This window comes from Manis pentadactyla, chromosome 1 (genome assembly GCF_030020395.1).
Source record: "Manis pentadactyla isolate mManPen7 chromosome 1, mManPen7.hap1, whole genome shotgun sequence".
NCBI lineage: Eukaryota > Metazoa > Chordata > Mammalia > Pholidota > Manidae > Manis > Manis pentadactyla.
The window spans coordinates 45,326,295-45,351,715 of NC_080019.1; the positions used below are offsets into that span (position 1 = coordinate 45,326,295).

At 48.1% G+C, this 25,421-nt stretch overlaps 1 protein-coding gene and 1 long non-coding RNA gene across 5 annotated transcripts in view; one reads left to right on the forward strand and one right to left on the reverse strand.

Annotated features, from left to right (window-relative positions):
- The window catches only part of VIPR1 (vasoactive intestinal peptide receptor 1), a 54,656-nt gene extending 31,533 nt beyond the window's left edge, over positions 1-23,123 (reverse strand). The window contains exon 1 of one of the 4 annotated variants that reach the window (XM_057497493.1): positions 23,104-23,123. Coding sequence is in view for 1 of the 4 variants with exons in the window: in XM_036897160.2 (XP_036753055.2) it covers positions 141-164 (24 nt within the window). In the remaining 3 variants the exon portion in view is untranslated. Of the gene's footprint in view, positions 1-140; positions 537-886; positions 1,107-23,103 lie in introns of those variants that run through there. The other 3 variants (XM_036897171.2, XM_036897161.2, XM_036897160.2) reach the window with 3 other exon arrangements.
- Positions 536-24,967, forward strand: LOC130682687 (uncharacterized). The gene is made up of 5 exons (XR_008995977.1): positions 536-1,020; positions 2,432-3,125; positions 20,651-20,958; positions 23,089-23,918; positions 24,333-24,967. It is a non-coding gene; the product is annotated as an uncharacterized LOC130682687 (long non-coding RNA).
- Positions 24,968-25,421: the final 454 nt, after the last annotated feature.

Here is a 25,421-nt window from a genome sequence, read left to right on the forward strand (position 1 = left end):
AGCCAATAGGTCGCAGAGGCGGGGCCGCCGCGCAGGTGTGGGGCGGGGCTGGGGGCGCCCCTGCGAGAAGGGGAGGCCTTGAGCCCATTCAGCCCATTCAGACAATCCTACACTTCAGTCCTCGGGTGCCAGGCACTGACCTGCCTTACCCTCTCGGACCGCATCCCCGGAGTCTCGAGATCCCAAGACGCCCCACCCTTTCGTGCGTGGCTCACGCCGTTTCCAAGCGCCTGGCAGCGGTCTCCCACTCACTCAAGCCCCCTCAGCCCCACCCAGGGCGCTCTTCTAGTCCACCTTCAGAGCCACGTCCTCCAGAAGGTCTTCCTGCCAGCCTCCTATTTCCCTTGGAGGGCTGGGGCGGGCGAGCGGGTCCGAGACAGGACATGGCGCGTCTTATGCCCCAAGCTGTGGCCTGCGGTCTGCGTAGGGTCCTGGGCTGCAAGCGACACGGAATTGGGGTGGGTGCTTTGACCCATTTTCAATCGCCCCAATTCAACCCTAGCGCCAGAAGGCGAGAGGAAACGTGAGTCCTGACTCTGGGTCCGTCGGTGCCTCCCCTTAACCCAGGAGACCTGGAAGGCCCCCTCGGCACAGGCTGGGCTCCCGGGCCCTGCGCGGCCAGGCTCGGGTGGGGCTGTGCTTCAGAGGATGAACCATCCCGCCCTCAGACATCTCGGCCTAGGCATCTCCCGAGGGAGGCTGGGTCGAAGTTCCAGCGACCCCACGCGGGGAGGGATGGAAGGTCTGTTCACTGCCCGCGGACACAGACTGCGCCGCCGAATTAAAACGATCCAGAAACCTCCTCCTCCTGCCTTCCCTACTTCACAGCCTGGGAACCAGGTCCAGAGAAAGGCCCGATCCTGGCCGCCTGCCTCTGGGGTCTCACTTCCAAGGCTCAGCGGGTCGGCCGCGGGGTGACATCGGGCCAGCCGTCTACCTCCTCAGGGCTCCGTTGATGAATGAACCACGGGTTCACCTGCGTGTCTCTCGGGAGTGCGTCTTCCTGTGGACCAAGGGCAGGTGGCTGCTTTGGCCGCTCTCCGAGGGCTCGAGACGGTGCAGTCGAGGCTGGAGGTGACGGGGCGGATAGATGGGTAGTGGGTGAGTGTGATGGGAGGAGGGGGAGGTGGTATTTCGTAGAGGCGGAGAGGGCGGGCGCCTCCCCGGGCGCCTAGCAGGCTGCGCGCCTGCTTGAAGCAGGTCCAACTCCAGGCGCTGGCGGACCAGCAGGTGCGTCAGGGTTCCTGCGGACCCACTGAGCCTCTGTCCCTGCAGGGCCTACAGGGAAACTTGGGCCGCTGAACTTCCGGGGTGGGATGATGTTATGGGGAGTCAGGAAAAAGCCAGCAAGTGCTGAGCGCCTAACCTGTCCTCCATTTCGGCTTATTTGGGAGTGCAAGAATTTGCTTTATACTCCCTCTCCCCTCTCCCCTTTCTTCCCTTCTGGATCGTCTCTTTTGTCCCGTGCCTCCCTCCTCTTCTTTCCCTCTCTCCTTTTCTTTATTAGTCCCTTCCTTCTCTGGCTTCTTCTTTCCTCGCACATTTATTAACAGTTTGCGTGTGCCAGGCTCTGTGCTGGGCACAAAGGTGGATAAGACAGCGGCACCTCTTTAGGAAGAGGGCCTGGAGGGCTGTTGTATTGTCCACAATTTCCACCTCCTTCCAGACATAGTCACTGAGGCTGGACACAGACCCTCCCCCAGACAGGGGAACTGTGGAGATGCCTCTGCACTGTCCATTCTGGGGTTTAGACTCACTCCCTTGGTGGTGCAAGTGTTTGAAGAAACACCAGCCTTCTCCTCAGCTGTCCCCATTCTGGGCACCAGTTCAGGCTCAGGAGCCAGAGGTCCTTGCCTTCCCTGTGATCCTGACAGTAGCCCTTTTCAGGCCTCGGTTCTCCAGCAGTGGAACGCTGTTCTCATTCTGGGGAATCATCTCTGCTGGCACAGTGCCATAGGCGTCCTAGATGTGAATGGCAAATCCATGGGCTTTAGCTTTCATAAACTCTTGCCCACACTGCACACACACCCCACCTAGTCAGTTGTGCTGCTCTCTCAGAGAACTGGGATCTTGGGTACTTGACAGTACATTGAGGCAGGGAGGTGAGAAGTGGGGAAGAGGAGGGAGCCAGACCCCATGTGACACTGGGGTCCGGCCCAGCAGGTGGCTCATGGGAGGGGAGGAGGAGGAGAGGGAATCTTAAGGCTCCTACCTGGGGAATGAGCTGCCTTTCCCTTGCTCTGGAGGCTAGTCCTCGAGAAACCGCCTTCTTAGCTGAGGGCCGCATGGGCAGGCTGGAGGCAGTGAGAGTGACGCTAGGGCCTCCAGATGCTCTTGCAGTCCCAAGGCTCCCGGAAGGAAGCAGGTGTCTTAAGGGAAACTAGTTTTCCTGCAGATTCTTTGCAAGAAAATTACTTCTTTGTTCTTTCAGAATTGTTCCCCTAGGAGACAATTTCCACCCTTGCCTACCAAGAGGCACAAAACAAATTCAGAAGTTGAAGGAGGAGCAGAAAAAAGAAAATAACAAACACAAAAACACCTAAAAATTCAACCACGGCTGTGACCTTGTTTGGACTAATTATTCCTGCCTGTCCAGCTCCGTGTTCGTGTCCTGGGAGTGTTCTGGGATCTGATGAGGAAGCCATCGTTTCGCCTGTCTGCTGACCAGGGCAGGCTTTGTGGGGGAGGAGGGCTATCAGAAGCCGGAAGTGGGGGGCGGGGGCAGGCTGCCTGAGGGGGTAGAAAGCAGCGACCTGGATCTCTCTTTCCCATTTCCCATCCTGCCAGAAACCAGAGCCCCTCTGGAGTTGGCCTTGGTCTCACCAGTGCAGGCTTGAAGAGGGGGCCACAGCTACCCCCTGCTCCCTGTTTCCCCGTGTCCTCCTCCATGCATTCCTCCCCGGTGTACTCTGCTCTGACGTCTCCCCTCTTGGATCCCTGGGCCCTGTCCCCAGTGTCTGACCTGAGTCCCCCCACCCTTCCGGATGTCAGGAATTACAGGAGTGCAGAAGAGAGAGAGGCAGAAGCACTTGCCAGCCCCCGTGACAAGAGGCACGGAAGGAAAGACTCTGCCATTACTCATGTGGAGCCTGCCTGGCATCCTGGCTGTCTGCCTCATCCCTGCGGTAGGTGCCACCCGTGCCTCCCCCGGGCCATCAGCCACCTCCTTGAGTCGTGCACGCACTGCTTCAGGGCTCCTAGCTCAGGAGCCCAATGGTGGTGAGGTTCTCTGGTGCAGTGGGAGGAGTGCCTGGGGACCACAGTGTGGTCTTGGCCAGCATGGTGGGGGCCAGGCAGGAACCTGGCCAGGGAGTCACTCTTCCACGATTCCTCATCCAGAGCCATCCGCATTGCTGTGTGAATGCAGCCCAGCTTGGCCCTCTTTGGGTTTCTGAGTTAATGGTCCTACAGCTCAGGTCTTTATCCTAGTAGGGCTGGCAGCTCTGGGGGTATGAAATGGTCACCACCTCCCCAGGCTGTCCCTTCTTTGGGGCTACTTCTTCCTGTAAGAAGATGCATCTTAACTCCAAGCTGTGGTTTGGTGGAGGGCAGGAGAGGCCCAGGCAGGTATTTAAAAAAGCAATGTTCCCTCCATCCTTTCCATAACAGCATGCAGCAAATAGCATGTCTTGATCCCTCATGTGTCACTGCCTACACTGGCCTGGCCCTGTGATGAGTGGGGATGCCACAGGACTTAGACATGGACTGCCCCTCAAGGGGAACCTAGCCCTGCTTGAGTGGGGCACTGGAGGGATCTTGTGGTCATGTTACAGCTATACCTGGGAAGAAAATAAGAGTCCATGGGCATGCAGGTGACAAAGGGAGAATTGTCCTGGCCTGACAGATGGGGAAATGAAGCCCAGGGACCAGTTCTGAAATGGCCTGCGCGTCCCTTGGTCCTGGAAGCCAGGGCTCTGGGGCTCGGGCGGGGAGGAGGGGAAGGGGGAATGGGGCGCACTTGAGGTGTGCCAGTTCAGGTCCTGCAGTGAACAGATGCTAAGATGGAGTTAGGATTGAGGACGTGTACTGGATGGCAGGGGGACCCTGTGAGAGATGAGGGGCAGAGAGAGAGCAGGATCCGGCAGCTCAGACAGAACCTCTGCCAACCTGACAGTGAGCCCCAGAGCCAAGAGGCTCAGGTGCCCTAGCGGCCCTGCTGTGCTCGGTCAGCAGCTGGGGGCTGCCTGGGAGGAGCAGGGCCACAGCTCCAGGACTGTGCTGGGTCCTGAACGCGCTGCCGCTGGAGGCTGTCCGCTCACTGCTGTCCTCCTAGCTGATCTATTGTTCAGCAAGTTCTTTCCTAAGGGGCTCTCCAAGGGATGCGTGTCCCCTCTAGCCATAGAGGTAAACTGAGGAATGGACAATGAAGAGAGTGGCACAGCTACTGCTCCAGGAGACAGAGGAAGAGGAGTTGGGTCCTACCCCTGGGGAGCACCTAGTCTGGGCACAGAGAGGGATGACTTGAGAAGGAACTCTTTTCTTCAAAATCCCAGGGCTCAGTTCAGTCCCAGGGCTCAGTAGTGTGACTTGTGTACCTTGGAGTCACTGGCATGGAGTTATGGGGCAGGGACCCCGGGAGACCCTGGAGAGAAGGAGTCCCGATTCAAGGTTCTGGGTGACCTGGGGCAGAGAGGGAGTGAGTCTCAGAGACGGTGCCCGGGACCACAGCACCAGGCCGTCTCTCAGGGCTCATTCCTGGGGTAGTGGGCTCCCCACCTGGGAGATCTAAGGTCCAGTGTTCACTGTGCCCCCTCCCAGCCCTGTGTTCCTGGGAGTCAGTGTGTAGCTAAGTTGGGCAGAGATTCTGGAAAATGAAGATAATGAGGGTAGGACAAAACAGACATGGGGTCTACGTAACATAATCAATGCTGTGAGAGATTCATGTGTGTGTTAAAAATTTAAGGGTATCAATTGAAAAAAAAATGGAAGTAACTCCTAAAGAGCTAGAAAAAGGAAAAGTAAAACAAAGAAAATGCCATCTAGTCAATAAAAAATTCTATGTATGGAGGCATTAGAGATAAGAATACTTGTTAAATAGAAACATACAATCAGATATCAAGAATAACTGCAAATGTTAATCAACATAGCCAGTGTGATTGAAGGGGAATTTAAGATGGAAAATTTAAGAGAAATTGTTCATACTATTAGAATACTCACTCTATCAATAACATGTAATAATCCCAAATATATATGCATCTAATGATATAGCTTCAAGATATATTTTAAAAAGTAGGAATTGTCAAATCTGCAGTCACAGTGGAAGACTTGAACATCCATCTCTCTGAATAGAAATTCTATTCAGTCATCAAAATAAATGAAATAGAAACACATCTCCCCACAGGGATATATATCTTAAACATAGTATAGAACAACCAAAACCAACTGCAGAATGATATATGTGGTACAGTGTTAACTTATATAATGAGTTTAAAGTCCCAACAATACCATATAGTTTTTATGGTTGCAGAAATGTGTAGCAAATTTCTAAAAATGTCCAGGAGGGATAAATATCCCAGTCACGTTTTACCTCTGTAGACAGAAGGAGGGGAATTGATTAATGGGAGTATATTTACTTTCTGCTGCTGTGTGACAAATTACCACAAACTCAGTGGTTTAAAACAACACCTATTTATTATCTCACCTTTTCTGTAGCTCAGCAGTCCAGATATGGGATAGCTGGGTCCTCTGCTGAAATCAGACTGTTGGCTGGGGCTGTGGTCTCTTTTAAGTTCATTCAAATTGTTGGCAGCTTAGGACTGAGGCTGCCCAACCCCTTGCCTTTTTTTTCGCTGGTGGCTGGCAGAGGGTGTCATTTTCAGTTCCTAGAAGCTGTACTTAAGTCCTAACCACATGACCCTCTCCACAGGCAGTTCACAGCACAGATGTCTGCTTTTACTGTCAGGCCAGCAAAAGAATGTCTGCTGCAGCCTCAAACTTCTCTGACTTCTTGTGTCTCTGAACTACAGACCCTCCTTAAAAAGAGCTCACTTGGTTAGGTCAGGCCTCCTCATACTCAAGGCGAGGGGCTATACAGCGCATGCTCAACAGGAAGCAGGACTCTTTGGTGCCATTTCAGAATTCTGCCAACCACTGGAGGGATACACAGGGGGTCCTCAGTTGCACTGAATATTTCTATTTCTTTAAAAAATGTCTACAGCAAATATGGCATGTTAAGCTCTAATTAAACTAAGTGATAGATATGTTGGCTTTGATTTTTTAAATTCTTTTCTCCTATGTGTTTGGAAATATTTCATATATATATATATATATACATGATTAATTTAAAAAACCACTAAAAATTACCCTTTTAAGTGACTCTTGTATTAAAAACATAACAACTGAAATTATAAATTACTTAGAAATGAATAACAATAAATATTAAACCTGAGAGATATGGACATTATAGTAATTAGATGAAAATTTGTAGTCTTAATTATATATATTTTGAACAAGAAAGTCAGTGAAATAAATTTACAGTTATACTAGAAAAGAAACAGCAAAATACATCTAAAGAAAGAAGGAATGAATTAGGATAGATAAGAACAGAAAGTAATGAAACAGAAATAAAATACTGAATTAATGAATAAAATAAACTTCCCCCTTGAGCAGTAAATAGACAAAGATTTAGCAAGCCTGATCAAGAATAAAAGTGAAACATATAAGGGACATAGTTCAAGAAATAGAGACTATTAAGAATATAAGAAAACACTATATTTACGCCAATAAATTTAAGATCTAGGTGAAATGAATGATTTTCTAGAGAAATATAAATTACTGTATTTACCCCTTAAAACAGATACCAGGCCAAGTTTTTGGGAGAATTCTATAATCTTTAAAGAACAGATGATTCCTACGTAATCAAACTACTCAAGAGCAGCAAAGAAGATAGAATGTTTCTGAGATATTCTATGATATTAATGCTAACATTAAAACAATGCTAATATTAAAACAAGATAAGGATAGCACAAGTAAACTGTAATTCCATTTTTTTTGGTATCATTAATGTACAATAACATGAGCAACATTATGATTACTACACTCCCCCTATTATCAAGTCCCCACCACATACCCCATTACAGTCACTGTCCATCAGTGTAGTAAGATGCTATACAATCACTACTTGTCTTCTCTGTGTTGTACAGCTCTCCCCATGTCCCCCCCTACATTATGTCTGCTAATCATAATGCCCCTTTTTGCCCCTTATCCCTCCCTTCCCATCCATCCTCCCCAGTCCCTTTCCCTTTGGTAACTGTTAGTCCATTCTTGGTTTCTGTGAGTCTGCTGCTGTTTTGTTCCTTCAGTTTTTTCTTTGTTCTTTTTAAAAAATTTTTTATTTCTTTGGTATCACTAATCTACAGTTACATGAGCGACATTACGGTTACTAGACTCCCCCCATCATCAAGTCCCCACCACTACCCCATTACAGTCATTGTCCATCATCGTAGTAAGATGCTATAGAATCACTACTTGTCTTCTCTGGGTTGTACTGCCTTCCCCGTGCCCCCTGCCCCCTATATTATGTGTGCTAATTGCAATGCCCCTTTTCCCCCCTTGTCTCCCCCTTCCCACCCATCCTCCCCAGTCCCTTTCCCTTTGGTAACTGTTGGTGCATTCTTGGGTTCTGTGAGTCTGCTGCTGTTCTGTTCCTATAGTTTTTTCTTTGTTCTTATACTCCACAGATGAGTGAAATCATTTGATACTTGTCTTTCTCTGCCTGGCTTATTTCACTGAGCATAATACCCTCTAGCTCCATCCATGTTGTTGCAAATGGTAGGATTTGTTTTCTTCTTATGGCTGAATAATATTCCATTGTGTATATGTACCACATCTTCTTTATCCTTTTACCTACTGATGGACACTTAGGTTGCTTCCATTTCTTGGCTATTGTAAATAGTGCTGCGATAAACATAGGGGTGCTTATGTCTTTTTCAAACTGGAGTGCTGCATTCTTAGGGTAAATTCCTAGGAGTGGAATTCCTGGGTCAAACGGTATTTCTGTTTTGAGTTTTTTGAGGAACCTCCATACTGCTTTCCACAATGGTTGAACTAATTTATATTCCCACCAGCTGTGTAGGAGGGTTCCCCTTTCTCCACATCCTTGCCAACATTTGTTGTTGTTTGTCTTTTGGATAATGACCATCCTAACTGGTGTGAGGTGAAATCTCACTGTGGTTTTAATTTGCATTTCTCTGATGATTAGCGATGTGGAGCACCTTTTCATGTGCCTGTTGACCATCTGAATTTCTTCTTTGGAGAAGTGTGTGTTCAGCTCCTCTGCCCAGTTTTTAATTGGCTTATTTGCTTTTTGTTTGTTGAGGTGCATAAGCTCTTTATATATTTTGGATGTCAAGCCTTTATCAGATATGTCATTTATGAATATATTCTCCCATACTGTAGGATGTCTTTTTGTTCTACTGATGGTGTCCTTTGCTGTACAGAAGCTTTTCAGCTTGATATAGTCCCACTTGTTCATTTTTGCTTTTGTTTCCCTTGCCTGGGGCCATATGTTCATGAAGAAGTTCCTCATGTTTATGTCCAAGAGATTTTTGCCTATGTTTTTTTCTAAGAGTTGTATGGTATCATGTCTTACATTCAGGTCTTTTATCCATTTCAAGTTTACTTTTGTGTATGGGGTTAGACAATGATCCAGTTTCGTTCTCTTCCATGTAGCTGTCCAGTTTTACCAACACCAGCTGCTGAAGAGGCTATCATTTTCCCATTCTATATCGCTGGCTCCTTTATCATATATTAATTGACCATATATGTTTGGGTTAATATCTGGACTCTATTCTATTCCACTGGTCTATGGGTCTGTTCTTGTGCCAGTACCAAATTGCCTTGATTACTGTGGCTTTGTAGTAGAGCTTGAAGTTAGGGAGCATAATTCCCCCTGATTTATTCTTCCTTCTCAGGATTGCTTTGGCTATTTGGGGTCTTTTGTGGTTCCATATGAATTTTAGAACTATACCAGTTCATTGAAGAATGCTGTTGGTATTTTGATAGGGATTGCATTGAATCTGTAGATTGCTTTAGGCAGGATGGCCATTTTGACAATATTAATTCTTCCTACCCAAGAGCATGGGATGAATTTCCATTTAATAGTGTCCTCTTTAATTTCTCTTAAGAGTGTCTTGTAGTTTTTAGGGTATAGGTCTTTCACTTCCTTGGTTAGGTTTACTCCTAGGTATTTTATTCTTTTTGATGCAATTGTGAATGGAATTGTTTTCATGATTTCTCTTTCTGCTAGTTCATCATTAGTGTATAGGAATGCCACAGATTTCTGTGTATTAATTTTGAATCCTGCAACTTTGCTGAATTCATATATTAGATTTAGTAGTTTTAGAGTGGGTTCTTTAGGGTTTTTTAATGTACAATATCATATCATCTGCAAATAGTGACACTTTGACTCCTTCCTTACCAATCTGGATGCCTTGTGTTTCTTTCTGTTGTCTGATTGCCATGGCTAGGACCTCCAGTACTATGTTGAATAACAGTGGGGAGAGTGGGCATCCCTGTCTTGTTCCCAATCTTAGGGGAAAAGATTGCAGCTTCTCACTGTTAAGTATGGTGTTGGCTGTGGGTCTGTCATATATGGCCTTTATTATGTTGAGGTACTTGCCCTCTATTCCCATTTTGTTGAGAGTTTTTGTCATGAATGGATGTTGAATTTTGTCGAATGCTTTTCAGCATCTCTGGAGATGATCATGTGGTTTTTGTCCTTCTTTTTGTTGATGTGGTGGATGATGTTGATGGATTTCGAATGTTGTACCATCCTTATATCCCTGAGATGAGTCCCACTTGATCATGATGGATGATCTTTTTAATGTATTTTTGAATTTGGTTTGCTAATATTTTGTTGAGTATTTTTGTGTGTATGTTCATCAGAGATATTGGTCTGTAATTTTCTTTTATTGTGGTTTCTGTGCCTGGTTTTGGTATTAGAGTGATGCTGGCCTCATAGAATGAGTGTGGAAGTAGTCTCTCCTCTTCTATGTTTTGGAAAACTTTAAGGAGAATGAGTATTATGTCTTCTCTGTATGTCTGATAAAATTCAGCAGTGAATCCACCAGGACTGGGAGTTTTGTTCTTGGGTAGTTTTTTGATTATTGCTTCAATTTCATTGCTGGTAATTGGTATGTTTAGAATTTCTGTTTCTTACTTGGTCAGTCTTGGAAGGTTGTATTTTGCTAGAAAGTTGTCCATTTCTTCTATGTTATTCAGCTTGTTAGAATATAGATTTTCATAGTATTCTCTCAGAATTCTTCATGTTTCTGTAGGGTCCGTCGTGATTTTTCCTTTCTCATTTCTGATTGTGCTTATGTATATAGATTATCTTTTTCTCTTTATAAGTCTGGCTAGGGGGTTATCTATTTTGTTTATTTTCTCAAAGAACCAGCTCTTGGTTTCATTGATTCTATCTATTGTTTTGTTCTTCTCAATTTTATTTCTTCTCTGACCTTTATTATGTCCCTCCTTTTGCTGACTTTAGGCCTCATTTGTTCTTCTTTTACCAGTTTCAATAATTGTGGCTTTAGACTATTCATTTGGTATTGTTCTTCCTTCTTTAATTAGGCCTGGATTGCTATATACTTTCCTCTTAGAACTGCCTTCTCTGTGTCCCACAGAAGTTGGGACTTTGTGCTGTTGTTTTCATTTGTCTCCATATATTGCTTGATCTCTGTTTTAATTTGGTCATTGGTCCATTGATTATTTAGGAGCATGCTGGTAAACCTCCATGTGTTTGTGAGTCTTTTTGTTTTCTTTGTACAATTTATTTATGGTTTTATACCTTTGTAATCTGAGAAGTTGGTTGGTAGAATTTCAATCTTTTGGAATTTACTTAGGCTGTTTTTGTGGCCTAGTATGTGGTGTATTCTAGAAAGTAGTCCATGCACACTTGAGAAGAATGTGTATCCTGCTGCTTTTGGTTGTAGAGTTCTGTAGATGTCTGTTAGGTCCATCTGTTCTAGTGTGTTGTTCAGTGCCTCTGTGTCCTTACTTATTTTCTGTCTGGTTGATCTGTCCTTTGGAGTGAGTGGTGTGTTGAAGTCTCCTAAATTGAATTCATTGCATTCTATTTCCTCCTTTAATTCTGTTAGTATTTGTTTCACATATGTAGGTGCTCCTCTGTTGGGTGCATATATATTTATAATGGTTATATCCTCTTGTTGGACTGACCCCTTTATCATTATGTAATGTCCTTCTTTATCTCCTGTTACTTTCTTTGTTTTGAAGTCTATTTTGTCTGATACAAGTACTGCAACACCTGCTTTTTTCTCTCTATTAGTTGCATGAAATATCTTTTTCCATCCCTTCACTTTTAGCCTGTGTATGTCTTTGGGTTTGTGGTGAGTCTCTTGTAAGCAGCCTATAGATGGGTCGTGCTTTTTTTAATCCATTCTATTACTCTGTGTCTTTTGATTGGTGCATTCATTCCATTTATATTTAGGGTGATTATTGAAAGATATGTACTTACTGCCATTGCAGGCTTTGTATTCATCATTACCAAAGGTTCAAGGGTAGCATCTTTATTATCTAACCATCTAAAGTTAACTCACTTATTCCAGTATTATAAACACAGTCTGATGATTCTTTATTTCTCTCACTTATTCTTTCTCCTCCACTCTTTATATGTTAGGTGTTTTATTATGTCCTCTTTTGTGTTTCCCTTGACTGCTTTTGTGGATAGATGATTTTATTTTTTGCCTTTAGTTAGTATTTGGCTGGTCTGCTTTCTTTCTGTGATTTTATTTTCTCTGGTGACATCTATTTAGCCTTAGGAGTGTTTCCATCTAGAGCAGTCCCTTTGGCATACCCTGTAAAGGTGGCTTATGGAAGGCACATTCCCTCAGCTTTTGCTTATCAGGAAATTGTTTTATCCCTCCTTCAAATTTAAATGATAATCTTACTGGAGACAGTATTCTTTGTTCAAAGCCCTTCTGTGTCATTGCATTAAATATATCATGCCATTCTCTTCTGGCCTGTAAGGTTTCTGTTGAGAAGTCTGATGAGAACCTGATGGGTTTTCCTTTGTAGTTGATCTTTTTTCTCTCTCTGGCTGCCTTTAGTACATGTCCTTGTCTTCGATCTTTGCCATTTTAATTGTTATATGTCTTGGTGTTATCTTCCTGGAAGATCTGTGGGCTTCCATGGTCTGAGAAACTATTTCCTTCCCCAGCTTCAGAAAGTTTTCAGCAATTATGTCTTCAAAGACACTTTCTATCCCTTTTTCTCCCTCTTCTTTTTATGGTACCCCTATCATGCAAGTATTGTTCCATTTGGATTGGTCACACAGTTCTCTTAATATTCTTTCATTCCTAGAGATCCTTTTATCTCTCTCTGCCTCAGCTTCTCTGTATTCCTGTTCTCTGATTTCTATTCCATGAGCAGTCTCTTGCACCTCATCCAGTCTTCTCTTAAATTCTTCTATTGATTGTTTCATTTCTGTTATCTCCCTCTAGACTTCATCCCTTAGCTCTTGCATATTTCTCTGCAGCTCCATCAGCATGGTTATGACTTTTATTTTGAATTCTTTTTCATGAAGATTGGTTAAAATGATCTCAGCAGGCCGTCTCTCTGGTGTTGTTTGATTGATTTTGGACCGGACCAGTTTCTTCTGCCTTTTCATGGCAATAGAAATGATCACCCGGGAGTGTCATGTGTGTCAGCTGGGAGAATAAAGTTCCTTCCTGCTTGTTGGTCACCTTGCCCTTCTCCACTGCCTGTGCCAGTTAACTGCACACCAGGAGCAGTCTCTGGGTTAATCCCCTGAGCTTCCGTGGGTGGGACAGCCTTTGGGATAGCCTAGGGCACTGTCAGGGATTGCAGTTGAGTGGCATGTGTTCTCCTGGGAGAACAGCACCTCTTCATGCCTTCTGGACTTTGTGTTGTCTTCCTCTGCCTGTGCCAGGTAGCTGTGTGCCGGGGGCAGCCTATGGGTTTGGCCTGCTTAACTGCGCGCTGGGAGAAAACTCTGTGTGGTTGCTGTTGGGGTCGGGGGACTGCTCCCTGGCTGGTCTGCAGCAATGACATGTCAGCCGGTTTCCTTGCAGTGCCGGCATGGGGGCAGGGATGTGAATGGCAGGCTGCTTATTGCCTTGCGGGGCTTCGGAGCTGCATTGCCACCCAGGGTGTTAGGGTGCCTGAAGTTCCTTAAGATTCCCAGCCTCCTGGGCTGAGTGTGCCAGGACGATTTTGTCCACCTGTTAAACCCTTGTCCCTTTAAGACTTTTAAAGTTGTCCGCTTTTCTTTTTTCCCAGGGGAGCCTGCTGTGGGAACCTGTTCACAGTCTTAGTCTTGGATTTTACTTTTCTGTTTCTCTAATTTCCCTTACTCCATGCAATGTGTGTATGTGCTCCCAGTGCAAATTACTAGGGCTGGTTATTTAGCAGTCCTGTGCTTCCACTCTCTCCCCACTCTGGGGTGGGGAGAGTGCTCAGTTCCTGCTGGGTCACTGCTTTGTATCTTACCCTTTTCGTGAGATGCTGAATTTTCACAGATGTATATGTAGCCTGGCTGTTGTACTGTATCTTCTGGTCTCTCTTTTAGTAATAGTTGTATTTGCTGTATTTTGAAAGTATATATGGTTTTGGGAGGAGAGTTCCACTTCCCTACTCATGCCACCATCCTAAGTGGGTTCCTAGAATTCCATTTTATAGTTTAATGGATCTTAATAAATAAGTAATCATGAATTAATTTAATACATAATTTAATTCAGTGTTTTATGATCAATTAATGTTCATACATAAACATAGAAGCAAAAATTTGTGACAAGGGAGACAAACCATAGCTGCTGCTGTGGTGAAGAAAGGTTGGGGCAGTCACATGTCAGCTGATGTGCCTGGATGTGCCACTGCCAGTCAAGTCATTGCCTATGAGGTGAGAGCACTTGATCCCAGGAGGTGTGTCTGCAGTCAGGTTTTGCCTGCTATTTGGGAGATGAGACTGCACTAGAGGACCCTGTCTCCACCCTCTTATCTCTCTGGGAGTGTGTGTCTGTCCTCCATGGGCACACAGGCTGTGTCAGGGCTCTGAGGCCCTCATGAGAGTTGGCCAGACCCTGATGGCAGCCCATATGCTGCGAAGTGGGTTGATGCTCTTGCCACTGGGCAGGGAGGGACCTTGCTCTGCGATCCTTGGTCTGGCGGGGTCAGACTCAGGCCTCACCAGAGCCAGAAGCTCTCTGTTCCCCTCCCAGTCTTCCCTTTCACTTGGGTGGGAATCTCAGTTCAGAAACTCTCAGGTCCAAAAAATATGGCTTTCCCTTGTTTTCTAGAATGAAAATTAATATTGGATGTACACGCTTATTACACTAGGCTGACAGAAGAATACAACTTCAGTCTTCCTTCGGCTCCTGGGTGGTTTGTCATGAACAGTATTAAGATACCCGTTCCTTCTATCTTCCCCTTGGTCATTGGGCCTTATTGGTTGGTGCCAAGACCCCATTAGCTCAACCTTCATGGTGCTGAGCATTTGGGACCTGAGATCTTGGTAGGACTGGGGGCTTCATGTCCTGGACCCAGCTCCCTTGTAGTCTGCTTCGTGAGGTGGAGAGCAGATGCTTGCAGGCAGGGAGTCTAGTGCTGCTTAAAAAAGCAGACTCAGGGAATCCCAAGGAAGTGCCACCCCTTTTCCCCCTTCAGTGTCAAGACCCAGGCTTGACCCTTGAAAACAAAGGCCTGGATAGGAAATGTCTTGGGGCCACTTCTGCTTCTCCTTGACTTCAATCTTCCTCTGTGGGGGAGAGGTCACCTGCCCAAGAGAGGAATCGTTTCCAGAGAGAAAAAGAGCAAGGACCATTCATGCTCTCATTGCCAAGCCAGGTGCATGCCCACTCCTCCCAAGCTGGGCCGGAACTGCCCTAGGCTGAAGCAACATACTCTGAAGAGGGAGTGTAGCCCCTGTAACACCCTTTCTCCTCCTCTGGAGGGAACATGGAGAGGATAGCCCTCAGCATGGAGAGAGAAGGCCCAGGAGGCTGCGGTCCAGTGACCAGAGGAATCAAACTGGAGCAATGAATCAGACATAGAAAGCAAAGGGCTTCTTCCTGGCCTCCAACTCCAATCTCAGCCAAGTTGAGTATTATTATTATATGTTTAATTTATTAAGGAAAGCTTCAAAATTTACAAAGTTGATAAAAGAATATAATGAACCCTCATGTATATCTCCATTCACTGCTTTTCTTCTGTGTCCCCATTCCAACTGTGCTCCTTTTGAAACAAATTACAGATTTATTATTTTATTTGCAAATATCTCATTATGTATCTCTAAAGGATAAGGACTCAAAAAAAAAAAAAGATCCCAGAGCCATTATCACACAATAGCATTTTACACCTAAAAACTTCCCAAATTCCTTAATAGCATTAAATGCTATTGTAAATAGCTTTATAAATGCTTTTTTTTTAACCAGTTGTTTGTTGAAATTAGGGTCACACCTTATAATTCAATAGAGAGACCCCCCACTTCTCTGTCTATGCCTGTTTTCCTTGCAAGTCCTCTTTTAAGAAAACTGGGTTGATCGTGTCCACTAGTTTCACACAGTTGGAGTTTGCATTCCTGTGGTGTTATTTAACCAATCTGAGACTGATTATTTTAAAGCACATTTTAAAACACAAGTAAGATTCCATTACTTCTTAGTTCAAAGTGCCTGCAGGCCCTGAGTGAGTCCCCATCACCTCCCCTTGACCTCTCCTGTCATCTTCTGCCCACTCTGCCCTCCAGTCACACCAGCCTCCCTGCTGCTCCAAGAACTCATCCCTAGACCACTCTTGATTTTAGGTCTTTGCTCTGGCTGTTCTCTCTGCTTGGGCTGCTTTTCCCCCAGGTATCCCCATGGCTCCTGACCACTCTCCTCATGCTGACTCCCCTGCTTCATACTGCAAACTGGTCCCTCCCCTCCAACCCCTGAGCCCCCTCACCCTGTCTGCAGTCTCAAGCCCCTGCTCCCCCATTGCACTTAATACCTTCTAAGGTACCATGTCATATAATTACTTGTGATTTACTTTTCACATTTATTATTCATTTTCCCCTGCTAGAATAGAAGACCCATGAGGGTAGGGATTTTCAGGTGTTTTGTTCCCAACATGTCTCCGGTCCCTAGTGGTACTTGCCACATGGTCAAGTCCTCTATTCATATTTATGGAATGAACAAATGAATGAATGATGCTTCTTAAAACCCATAGCTGATGCTGCCCTCCCTGTGCCCCGGTTTCCAGTGCTCCTCACTGTGGGCTTCGAGAGGGGGGGGCCCTTCTCTCTCTCCTTAGCCTGGCCTTGGAGGCTGTCCCTGCCTCACCCAAGCTGGCCTTGGCCTTGCAGAGCACCATGCTCTTTTGTGCCTCCGTCCTTTGCCTGGGCTCTTCTTTCTGCCAGGAATGCCTTCTTCCTCACAGTGATCAGGGTGGACTTTGTTATACCTCAGGCCTTGAATCTGTGCCAGTCACCTGCTCTGAGAAGACTTTTGGGGACCTCCACTGGGATGATAGGCCCAGAGAGGGTATCAGTGAAGGCTGGATAAGCAAGAGAAATGGAGCTCCTGCAGGGGGACTTCCGTGCTTAGACCTATCCCTGACTCTAGGTTAAACTGGATCCTTGACTGCAGGCTGATCCCTAACCACGATCCCAGGCCTCCCCAGGATTTACCCATGACCTTAGACTAATCCCTGACCCCAACTTACCCCTTGCCCTTATCATGGGTCTTCCAGACTAACCTTTGATCCTGATCATGGGCCTCAGCCCAGAGTGACCCATGACCCCAGGATGATAGCTAACTGGTCACAGGCCTAGACCAACCTGACTTGCGACCCCAGGCTGACCTCTGGCCCTGATTCCAGCCCCAGTCCACACTGGCTGCCATGGGGACTGAGAGTATGTGGCTGGCTCCTGGCAAAAAGCCCCTAGGCTCTGAGTCCACAGTCCTTAGAGGGCCAGGCCATCAAGGCTGGGAGTCTCTGGGCACCTGGGGGCAGTTCTCACATCTGCTCCTCTACCCACCCCTCTCCTCTGGCTCCCAACCCAGTGGGTGCTGCCAACCTGGGAAAAGACTTTGAGGCCAGGCACCAGAGGAGGCAAAGAACTGGCTGGACCAGACCACGCCTCTGTTTGCACAGGTCTGGGTAAAAATAGCCTCAGCTATGCAAGCCTCTCTCACTTCCTCCCTATCCTGGATCCTGCCCAGGCCCAAGTTACTTGCCAGCTGTTCCTGCCTCTAGGCCTCTTCTTGCTGGGATGCACAGGGCCCAGAAAGATGGAGGCAGGGGACTGGACAGCTTCAGCAACTGTGCTGCAGCCAAGTGAGCCCTGACCCCTGCTGGGGCTCTGGGAAGCCACCTGGATTGGCTGTTGACTCTCTTGCCTCCTGGTGGCTTCCAAAATGAGATTATTTACCTCCCTTGGGGTATGTAGACGTCTGTCTTCGGCCTTAAAGCAGGAGCTGGCAGGAGGGATGAAGCAAGAAGGAAGCCCAGCCCCTGCCCTGGGAGCCCCCAGGGTGGTTGGGGAAACAAGAAACCTTAAGTTAAAGTGTGAGTTGGGGTTGCAGGCTAGGCCTCCCTAGTTCTGTGGCTGGGTGGGATTCATCCTCCACTCTGGCTCCCGACTAGGTACTTGCCCCAGGCCTGGCCAATGAGGGCCATGTTGATGGTCACATGCCCAGGCCTGGCCAATAAGAGCCATGCTTATGGTCACATGCCTCAAGTTGAGCCAATGAGCATTGTCCTTGGAACTCTTGCCAGAACAATGGGAAAGAAACAGGCTTTTCTGCTATTATGCCAGGGAAATATAAGCCTGTTGCTGCTGTGGTCATATTTACCTTCCTGAGATTTGAGCCAGTACACAGGAAAGCAGATCCAGGAGATGGTGATAGATAGAGTTCTAATGGCATTTTTTGAGTCCCTGGATCCAGCTGTACCTAACATGAGTCTACCCATGGACTTTTCAGTTTCTGAGATATAAATCCCTTCTTAAGTTACATGAAACAGAAAGAGTTCTAATACTGTAACCCCCTCTCCATTCTCCCCAATCCCCAGGTCATTCAAGGAGAGCAGAGTGCAAAGGTCCACCTTGGCACGGTGGCTGGCTTTCCCCAGAGAGGAATCCAAAAGATCAAAACGAAACTACAATGTCTCCCATGACTAGGCTTAGAAGTCACACTGTCACTTTTGCTATATTCTATTGGTCATACAGGCCACTCCTGAGTCAGTGTGAGAGGAGGCTACATAGTGACATGAATACAGGAGGGTGAAGATCCTTGTCCACATGGCCCACATTGGCTCACCACCACCTCTGCTTTCCGGGAGGCACTCCTTCCTAGTAACCGAATGACCTGGAGGTTGCACAGTCATCTCTTTTTATATCTCACTTGTCAAAACCTAGTCACATGGCCACACACAACTAAAATATGCAACTGGGAAATGTAGTCTTTACCAGGAGCAATCATGTGCCCAGATAAAAAAGTTCTACCACTACATGTCTTAGTTTGGGTCTCTGTGCAAGCAAGGACCTGGAACAGTGAATAGCAAAAGCTAGTCTTTCCCTCCTGAGTAGGGAAAAACCCAGTTCTCCACCTCCTGTGAGAGTCTTTTACTGCTTACACAGAACATATCACTCATCACACTTTTGGTCACCAAATCCCATCAAACCATTTTGCAAAACTAGCTGGGGGTCTTACAATTTAAGTCAATTTAATTCAATCCTGACACTGTCTACCTGGAGGTGTCAGATCCCACATGGTAAGGGCTCAGTCCCACCAAACTGCTCCCACCCACTTCAGATGCCAATCACCACATCCAAGTTGTCACTGGTGCTTCTGACTGATCAGCTGTAAGTCAGAGTCCCATGAGCCTCTTCTTGGGTTTGATTAGTTGCTAGGGCAAGGACTGGGAGGGTCCCCAGTACAGGAGCATCTGCCCCTGTGGAGTTGGGATGTGTCACCTCGGTATGTGGTTGTGTTCACCAACCTGAAAGTCATATGAACCCTACATTTTTGGGATTTTTATAGTGGCTTCATCTTGTAGGTATGATCAATTATTAACACCATTTTCAGCCCTTCTCCCTTCTCTAGAGAATGGGGGGTAGGGTTAAAAATTCCAAGCTTCTGATCATCAGTTGGGCTTTCTGGTGACTGGTCTCCATCCAGAAGCCATGCAGGTGTCCATCAGAGTTGCCTCATTAGAATAAGAGATGCTCCTAGTGCTCTTATCACTTGAGAAACTACAAGGGCTTTAGGAGCTCCGTACCAGAGACTGGGAATAAAACCCAAAGATATATTTTTTGTTATAAATCACAATATCACAGGTAGGAACTTAGGTGAAGATAGTTGGAGACGTTATCCAGATAGTATAAAGAGGTCACACCACCAGGTGTGGGGGCTGGAGGATGTGGACCGGGAGTGTGCTATCATCTCTGCTTTAGGCGCTGGGAGATCAACTCAGCCAGGACCTCAGAAGACTCCCAGAGAGGTCCATGTTGGGACCAGGAAGCTGGGGGCATTTATCTATGGGTACCAACCTGGGAAATAAACTATTTTGCACTTCCTGGTTGTGCTGCCCACCCCCTGCCTGTCCCTGGCTCCATGGCTTCAGAGATAACCCTGAGACTGGCAAAGGGAGAGACCCATGTGCTCTTGCAGTAGGACACTGAGAGCCTGCACAGCACTGTGTGCCATGGCTGTGGCTGGAATCAGAGGACAGAATCCCCCAAAGCATGTGCTACACTATAGAAAGAACACAGCAAAAAACAGATTGGTAAACCACCCCAGAATCTCTGACACAGAATGCCAGTTTTGCCTGCCTTCTACCCAAAGTGCCTGAGGACAGGAATCTGGGCTGCAATGTTTGAAGGCTTCCATGAGCCACTGGCTCCTGAGGGCAGGCGATGTGGGGTCCCTCTAGCTCCTGTCCTGGGGCTCACTTCTTGGCCTGACTCATCAGCCCTGAGTACAGCCAACATGGGCCATCTCTAGGAACCCCAGGAATGGGGGTGCTATTACTTCCAGACCCCCAACTGGGAAACTGAGGGCTGCCCTGTGGGGTACTGGCTGGCCTAGCACCCCAATCTAGGGGCTTGCAGACCATGTTGCTCAGGCCCTCACCTCCCACTCCGTCCTGCCAGGAGCCCCCTTCTACCAAGCTCCATGCTAGCTGCAATGGCAGTGTTCAGAAGTTGAGGCCATAAATACAAGTTTAACAACATAAGTAGAAAGAAGAAGAAATAGAATAAAGACATTTGCTAGCCTGGTGCCCAGCTCCTGCCCCAGAATGCTCGTTACGAGGACTTCCTGGGCCACCTCTGCAAAGGTTGAATGAGGATCCCCCTGACTGGAGGTCACCTTTTCCCTCTCCTGTGGGGGGCTCTCTCCATGGCAGTGGTTTCAACCTTTTGGCTGCCATGGACCTTCTGGTGAAGGCTGTGGACTCTGGTTAGGATGATGTCTTTAAGTGTCTAAAGCAAAACATAATGTCTATGAAATAACTTGGTTGCTAACTGCATTGGGGCCTGGAGATAACAGCTGATATTAGGGTTTATTTTTCATACTCAGCAAAGCCTCTCTGTTTATCTACAAAGTAATCAATTGAAATACAGCTATTAGAATATTAAAAACAAATTAATCTCATAGTGATACATATATTTCTTAATTTATGTCTCACATAGAAAGATCTAGTGGCAGGCTGAAAATCTATGGTGGCTTTAAAGCAGTGATGAGAATAAATGACATTTTGAGGCTCCACCAATGGGAGTGGAAGATGAAAATATCTGGGATTTCTGTTGGTGACAAAGTCAGAACTCCTGCTGATACCACTCACTGCGTTTTCTTGCCTGCTTTCACAGTGGAAGGAAATGTGAAACTTCAGCCTGATGCAGGAGTGCCAGCTGTCAGGCACTCTGGCTGGAAGCCACTGCTCTCTTTAGCTGGATTGGGGTCACCTGCTCTGAGGTTTGGTGGCCCAGATGTCTTAGAGGTTTGTAAGTCGCCAGATTAAAAAATTGATGTGTGTGTGTGTGTGTGTGTGTGTGTGTGTGTGTGTTTCTGTAGGCTGCAGGAACAGCTCAGTGGGGTGGAGGGTAAACCTGAACCTCAAAGGATGGGCTGGTGATGGTGGGGTTGTTCTGTGCCCTGGTAGCTCTGGCTATGCCTGCCTGTCCTGTGTGCAGGCAGTAACACCTCAAATGCACTTTTCAGAGCTCTTGGAGGAGGTGGGAGAGCATGCCGAGGGACTGGCTGGGGGCTCTGACTGGAGGTTCAGCCTCCCTCAGCCTTACCACACCCTGGCAGGAGGCAGAACCTGCCTACAGTAAAGCACTGAGCATGGTGCTGGGCACGCAGTACAAGCTCTGAAAAGGCAGCCGTTATCTAGTGCTTTGCACAACCCTCCCCCCACTCCCACTGCCATCTGGTAATTAGTCACCTGACAGCTGTCCTCAACCATCCCAATGACCCAAAGTTCTGTCAAAACTTCCCAGTATAGCTCTCTATTAGTTATCTATTTATATGACCACATGAATGAAATGACCACCAACTTGACAGCTTAAAACAATGAGCATTCATTATCTCAGTTTCTGTGAGTTGGGAGTCTGAGCATGGCTCTGCTGGGTCCTCTACTTTAGGGTCTCATGAAGCTGCCATCGACGTGTCAGGCAAGGCTGTGATCTTATCTGAGGCTCAGCTGGGGAAGGACTTCCTTCCAAGCTCACGTAGTTGTTGAGGGAGTTAAGTTCCTTGTCACTATAGGATTAAGGGCCTTGTTGTCCTGTTTGCTGCTGGGGGCCGTCGTAGGCTTCTAGTGAGAGGCTGTCCTCAGCTCCTAGGGGCTGCCTGGGTTCTTCCTGTGGGGGGTCCCCAACATGGCTGCTTGCTCCCTCAGAGCCAGGGAGAGAGACAATGGCAAGATGGGCACCACAGTCTCATCACAGACATCCACCCTCTTTTCTGTAGTCTACTGGCTAGAAGCAAGTCACAGGTCTGGCCCACACTAAAGGGGAGGGGACCACATAGGTGTCATGAGCAGGGGGCAGGAATCTCAGAGGCCACCTGTCCACTCTCTATCGTTGCTTGTCCTGCTCTTCTGTCTGATAGACTCTCTTTTCGTGATTCAAGGCCCACCTTGACGTCGGCTCCCTCCCATTGTTTCCTGAGCCCTATTCCAAGCCAGCCTCTGGGCTGGCTTCTGGGTTCACCAAAATGGCTAAGTCCAGTGCACTGAGGTTTCCCTTCCAAGAAGCTCTCCCTCACTGCCTGGAATTCTCAGCTCACATGTTTAATATGACACTTGTTCCATTGTCAAGGGCAATGTTACAATCACACATTATTGTGTAAACACTTCTGTCTTGATGGTTCAGACTTCTTTGGGGGTCCTGGCCTTTACAAGGTCAGGGCTGAGTCTGGGTCAGGGTTGGGGCTTGGTCTCAGACCAGGCTTGAGAATAGAGCTCTGAGGACATGCTAGAAAAGGGCTGAGCTTTTTTGGTTTTTTTTTGGAGTCAATCCATGACAAAGGATCGATTTGTTTATAGAAACTAGCATAATCTTTTCAGAAGCAGTTGTGAGTCCAAAGCTATTGAGACTCTGAGTTCTGTCTATGAAATAACTTGGCTGCTAGCTGCATTGGGGCCTGGAGGAAACAGCTGGTATTCGGATTTATTTTTCATACTCAGCCAAGCCTCTCTGTTTATCTAGGGGAATTCCAAGGTATCCAAGGGCTACTCAATCCCTCTCTCCCTTTTGGCTCAGAAAAAGAAGTGACTGCTTACAGCTGGGCCAGGCCTTCATAGGTGAGGCCTGGGTCTGGGCTCTATCATCACCCCTTAAGATGGCATTCCAGGAATTCCCCAAGAGCAGGGGGCAGCTGTTTCAGTTTCCCTTGTGGCATGAGAATAAGTAGAATGTGGGCAGAGAGCAGAGCTGAATGGGAGTTGAGGGGAGTTTGGGCCAGGCTCTGGGCTCGGTGTGATCATTTGTGTGCTCATGATATTGATAAGGACATTGAGGCCAGGAGAGGGGAAGGGTCCTGGGGAAGGCCACCCAGAGAACTAGGGCTGAGTGTTCCCACAGCCCCTACCCTCACTTCTACGAAGTGATGTCACTGTCCTTAGACTCAGGTACCTCACCTTTCGGTACCGTCTCAGGAAGCGGAGCTATAGCTGAGAGATCCAGGCAGCCCCAGGACTGAAGAGCAGTTACTTTCTGGAAGTTGCAAGGTATCCACACTTGGGGGATGGCCAGGGGCTTTCAGGCCCCAGGAAGCCACCAGGGGGTTTCGGGCAGGCTTAGCCCCTCAGCTCCCATTCTGTGGAGGCAGGGGACAGAGCTGTGGGGGATGCTTGGGGAGCCGACAGATGGCAGACTTGTTTAAGCCAAGAGGCAGTCTGGAAGGACAGCCCCAAGGGCTGCCCACGTCCAGGGAGGCTGAAGCTCAGAGAGGACAGCACAGGTCCCCGGTCACAGTACAGGGCGGGGCTGGGCTGGAACGTGGGCTCTCCTCCCACTCTGTGGCCTCTCTGGAGGCCCAGGGGCCCAGGCATACCCACAAGCCCCTGACTCCCACTGGCAGGCTCTCCCTGCTGGCTGTTGAAGTTCTGAGTAATGGGAGCTGTCACAGAGCCTCGCTGCCCTGGAGGATGGCCGAGCCCTTGCTACGAGGTGGCTAGGCCCCTCAGCCCCTGAAACAGTCCGTCTCCTGCCCTGGTGCTGTGTCGCAGTGTGGCGACAGGTGGGAGTGTCACCAGCTCGCGTCCTCTCCTGGCTGTTGGCTGAGGCCCAGAGCATCTGCCCCAGACAAAGGGCACACATTCCCTCTCGGTGGGTGTGCTGGCCAGCACCACCCACTTTCCACCCACACAAAGCCTGAAGTTGCATAACTGTCTTTCCTGGGAGCCAGAGGGAACTGGCTGGCAGCAGCAGAGCCATTTAGGTGTGCCACAAGGTGAGGTGTTGTGCTTTGCTGCCAAAGACTCATCCGGAAGGGATGAGAGTCAAACCCGCACTCCCAGCAGCCTAGTTTTAAGGTCTGCGCTTCTCACTGCTGGGGCGGAGTCAGCGGCCTCTTTGTGTTCCAGAGGGGGAGGCTGCCGGGTTGGGCTGGGCTGCCTTTCAGACCTCCAGCCAGAGCTCTCAGAGGAAACTGGATGAACCTGGATTGTCCAGGAACAGGAGGGCAGAGACTTTGCTTTGAGGGCGCAGGTGAGGTTGGCAGCCAGGCCCCAGGGAAGCGTTGATGTCCTGGGGTCTGGGAAGGAGAGGTTGAGGCAGAGATTTGGCTGTAGGGGGCACGGCCAGTGGGTGTATGTGAAGGTCAGGAGTGATCACCTGCAGGCTCACACTTCTTCTTCATCCACAGGACCTGGAGGTCCCAGGGGCGTGGGCTCCGGAAATCAACTGCAGCGGAGGACACCCACCAGACCCCGTGCCCAGGCGGGATACCCGCCTCAGCTGCTGTAAATGCGGTCCTGAGGGTTCTCAGCTTCCTCCTTCTCTGGAGAATTGCCTTCCACCAATGGGGGCCACATCACTCATGGGGTTACATCTCCCACCCCTGGGGCTGTTCAGGGCCAAAGGCCAAAAGACGCTGGCATTAAGGCATCCTTGCTGCGAAGCGGGGCGGACTGTGGTAGAATTCCTCCTCCAGAGCTGCCATGGGGTCAGGCTGAGCTCCCTCCGGCTGACCTGTCCACCTGTGTGACCATCCTTCTGGCCCCTCTTGTGGCCACTGGTTGTCTTCTCCTGAGTCCCTCCCTCAGCGGATCCCATCTCAGGCTCGGCTTCAAGGGACTCTGGCCCAACTCTGACCGATACGAAACTTCTCACCCATCTTAGCAGTTGAGTTTGAGTCAGAAAACTATTAAGTGTGAATTAAAAAAATAATTATGAAATTGCCACCACTCATATGTCTTGGAGTGATTTATGGCTGCATTGGCAGGCTGTAGGGGGCTGACAAAGGAACTTCCCAGCCCTAGGAGGGTCTGGCCAGTATGGAGAGGGTGGATTTATCCTGGAGTAGGGGAGTTGAGAGCCTTAAAAAGAAGGGCTTCCAGCTTCTGTGAGCTCTTCCCCCCTGGGCACAGAGAGGCACACTGCTGGCTGCAGGGAACCACAGCCATACCCCATAGCCCTCCCTGGGGTGCAGCCTGCTGCTGTGTGGACTGAAGTCCTGGTGGCCACAGCAGCACTTCTCCAAGCTGGTGTGAGAAGCCAGTCGAAAGCCAGGGCAGGTGTATCCTCAGCTGAGGTTCCTGCCTCCTACCCCAGTGCAGGACTCACCTGTAACTGGAAAGGTAGGTTGAGTCCTGAGTCTGTGGTTATCTTGGAAATGCCATTGGCTCAGCCTCTGCCCCTTCTGGACCTTAGTGTCCTCACCTGTGGCATGAGGGCATTTAAGGGAAAGAGGTGAGAAGAGGCCCTGTTATTTGGTATGTGTCCATGTAAGATC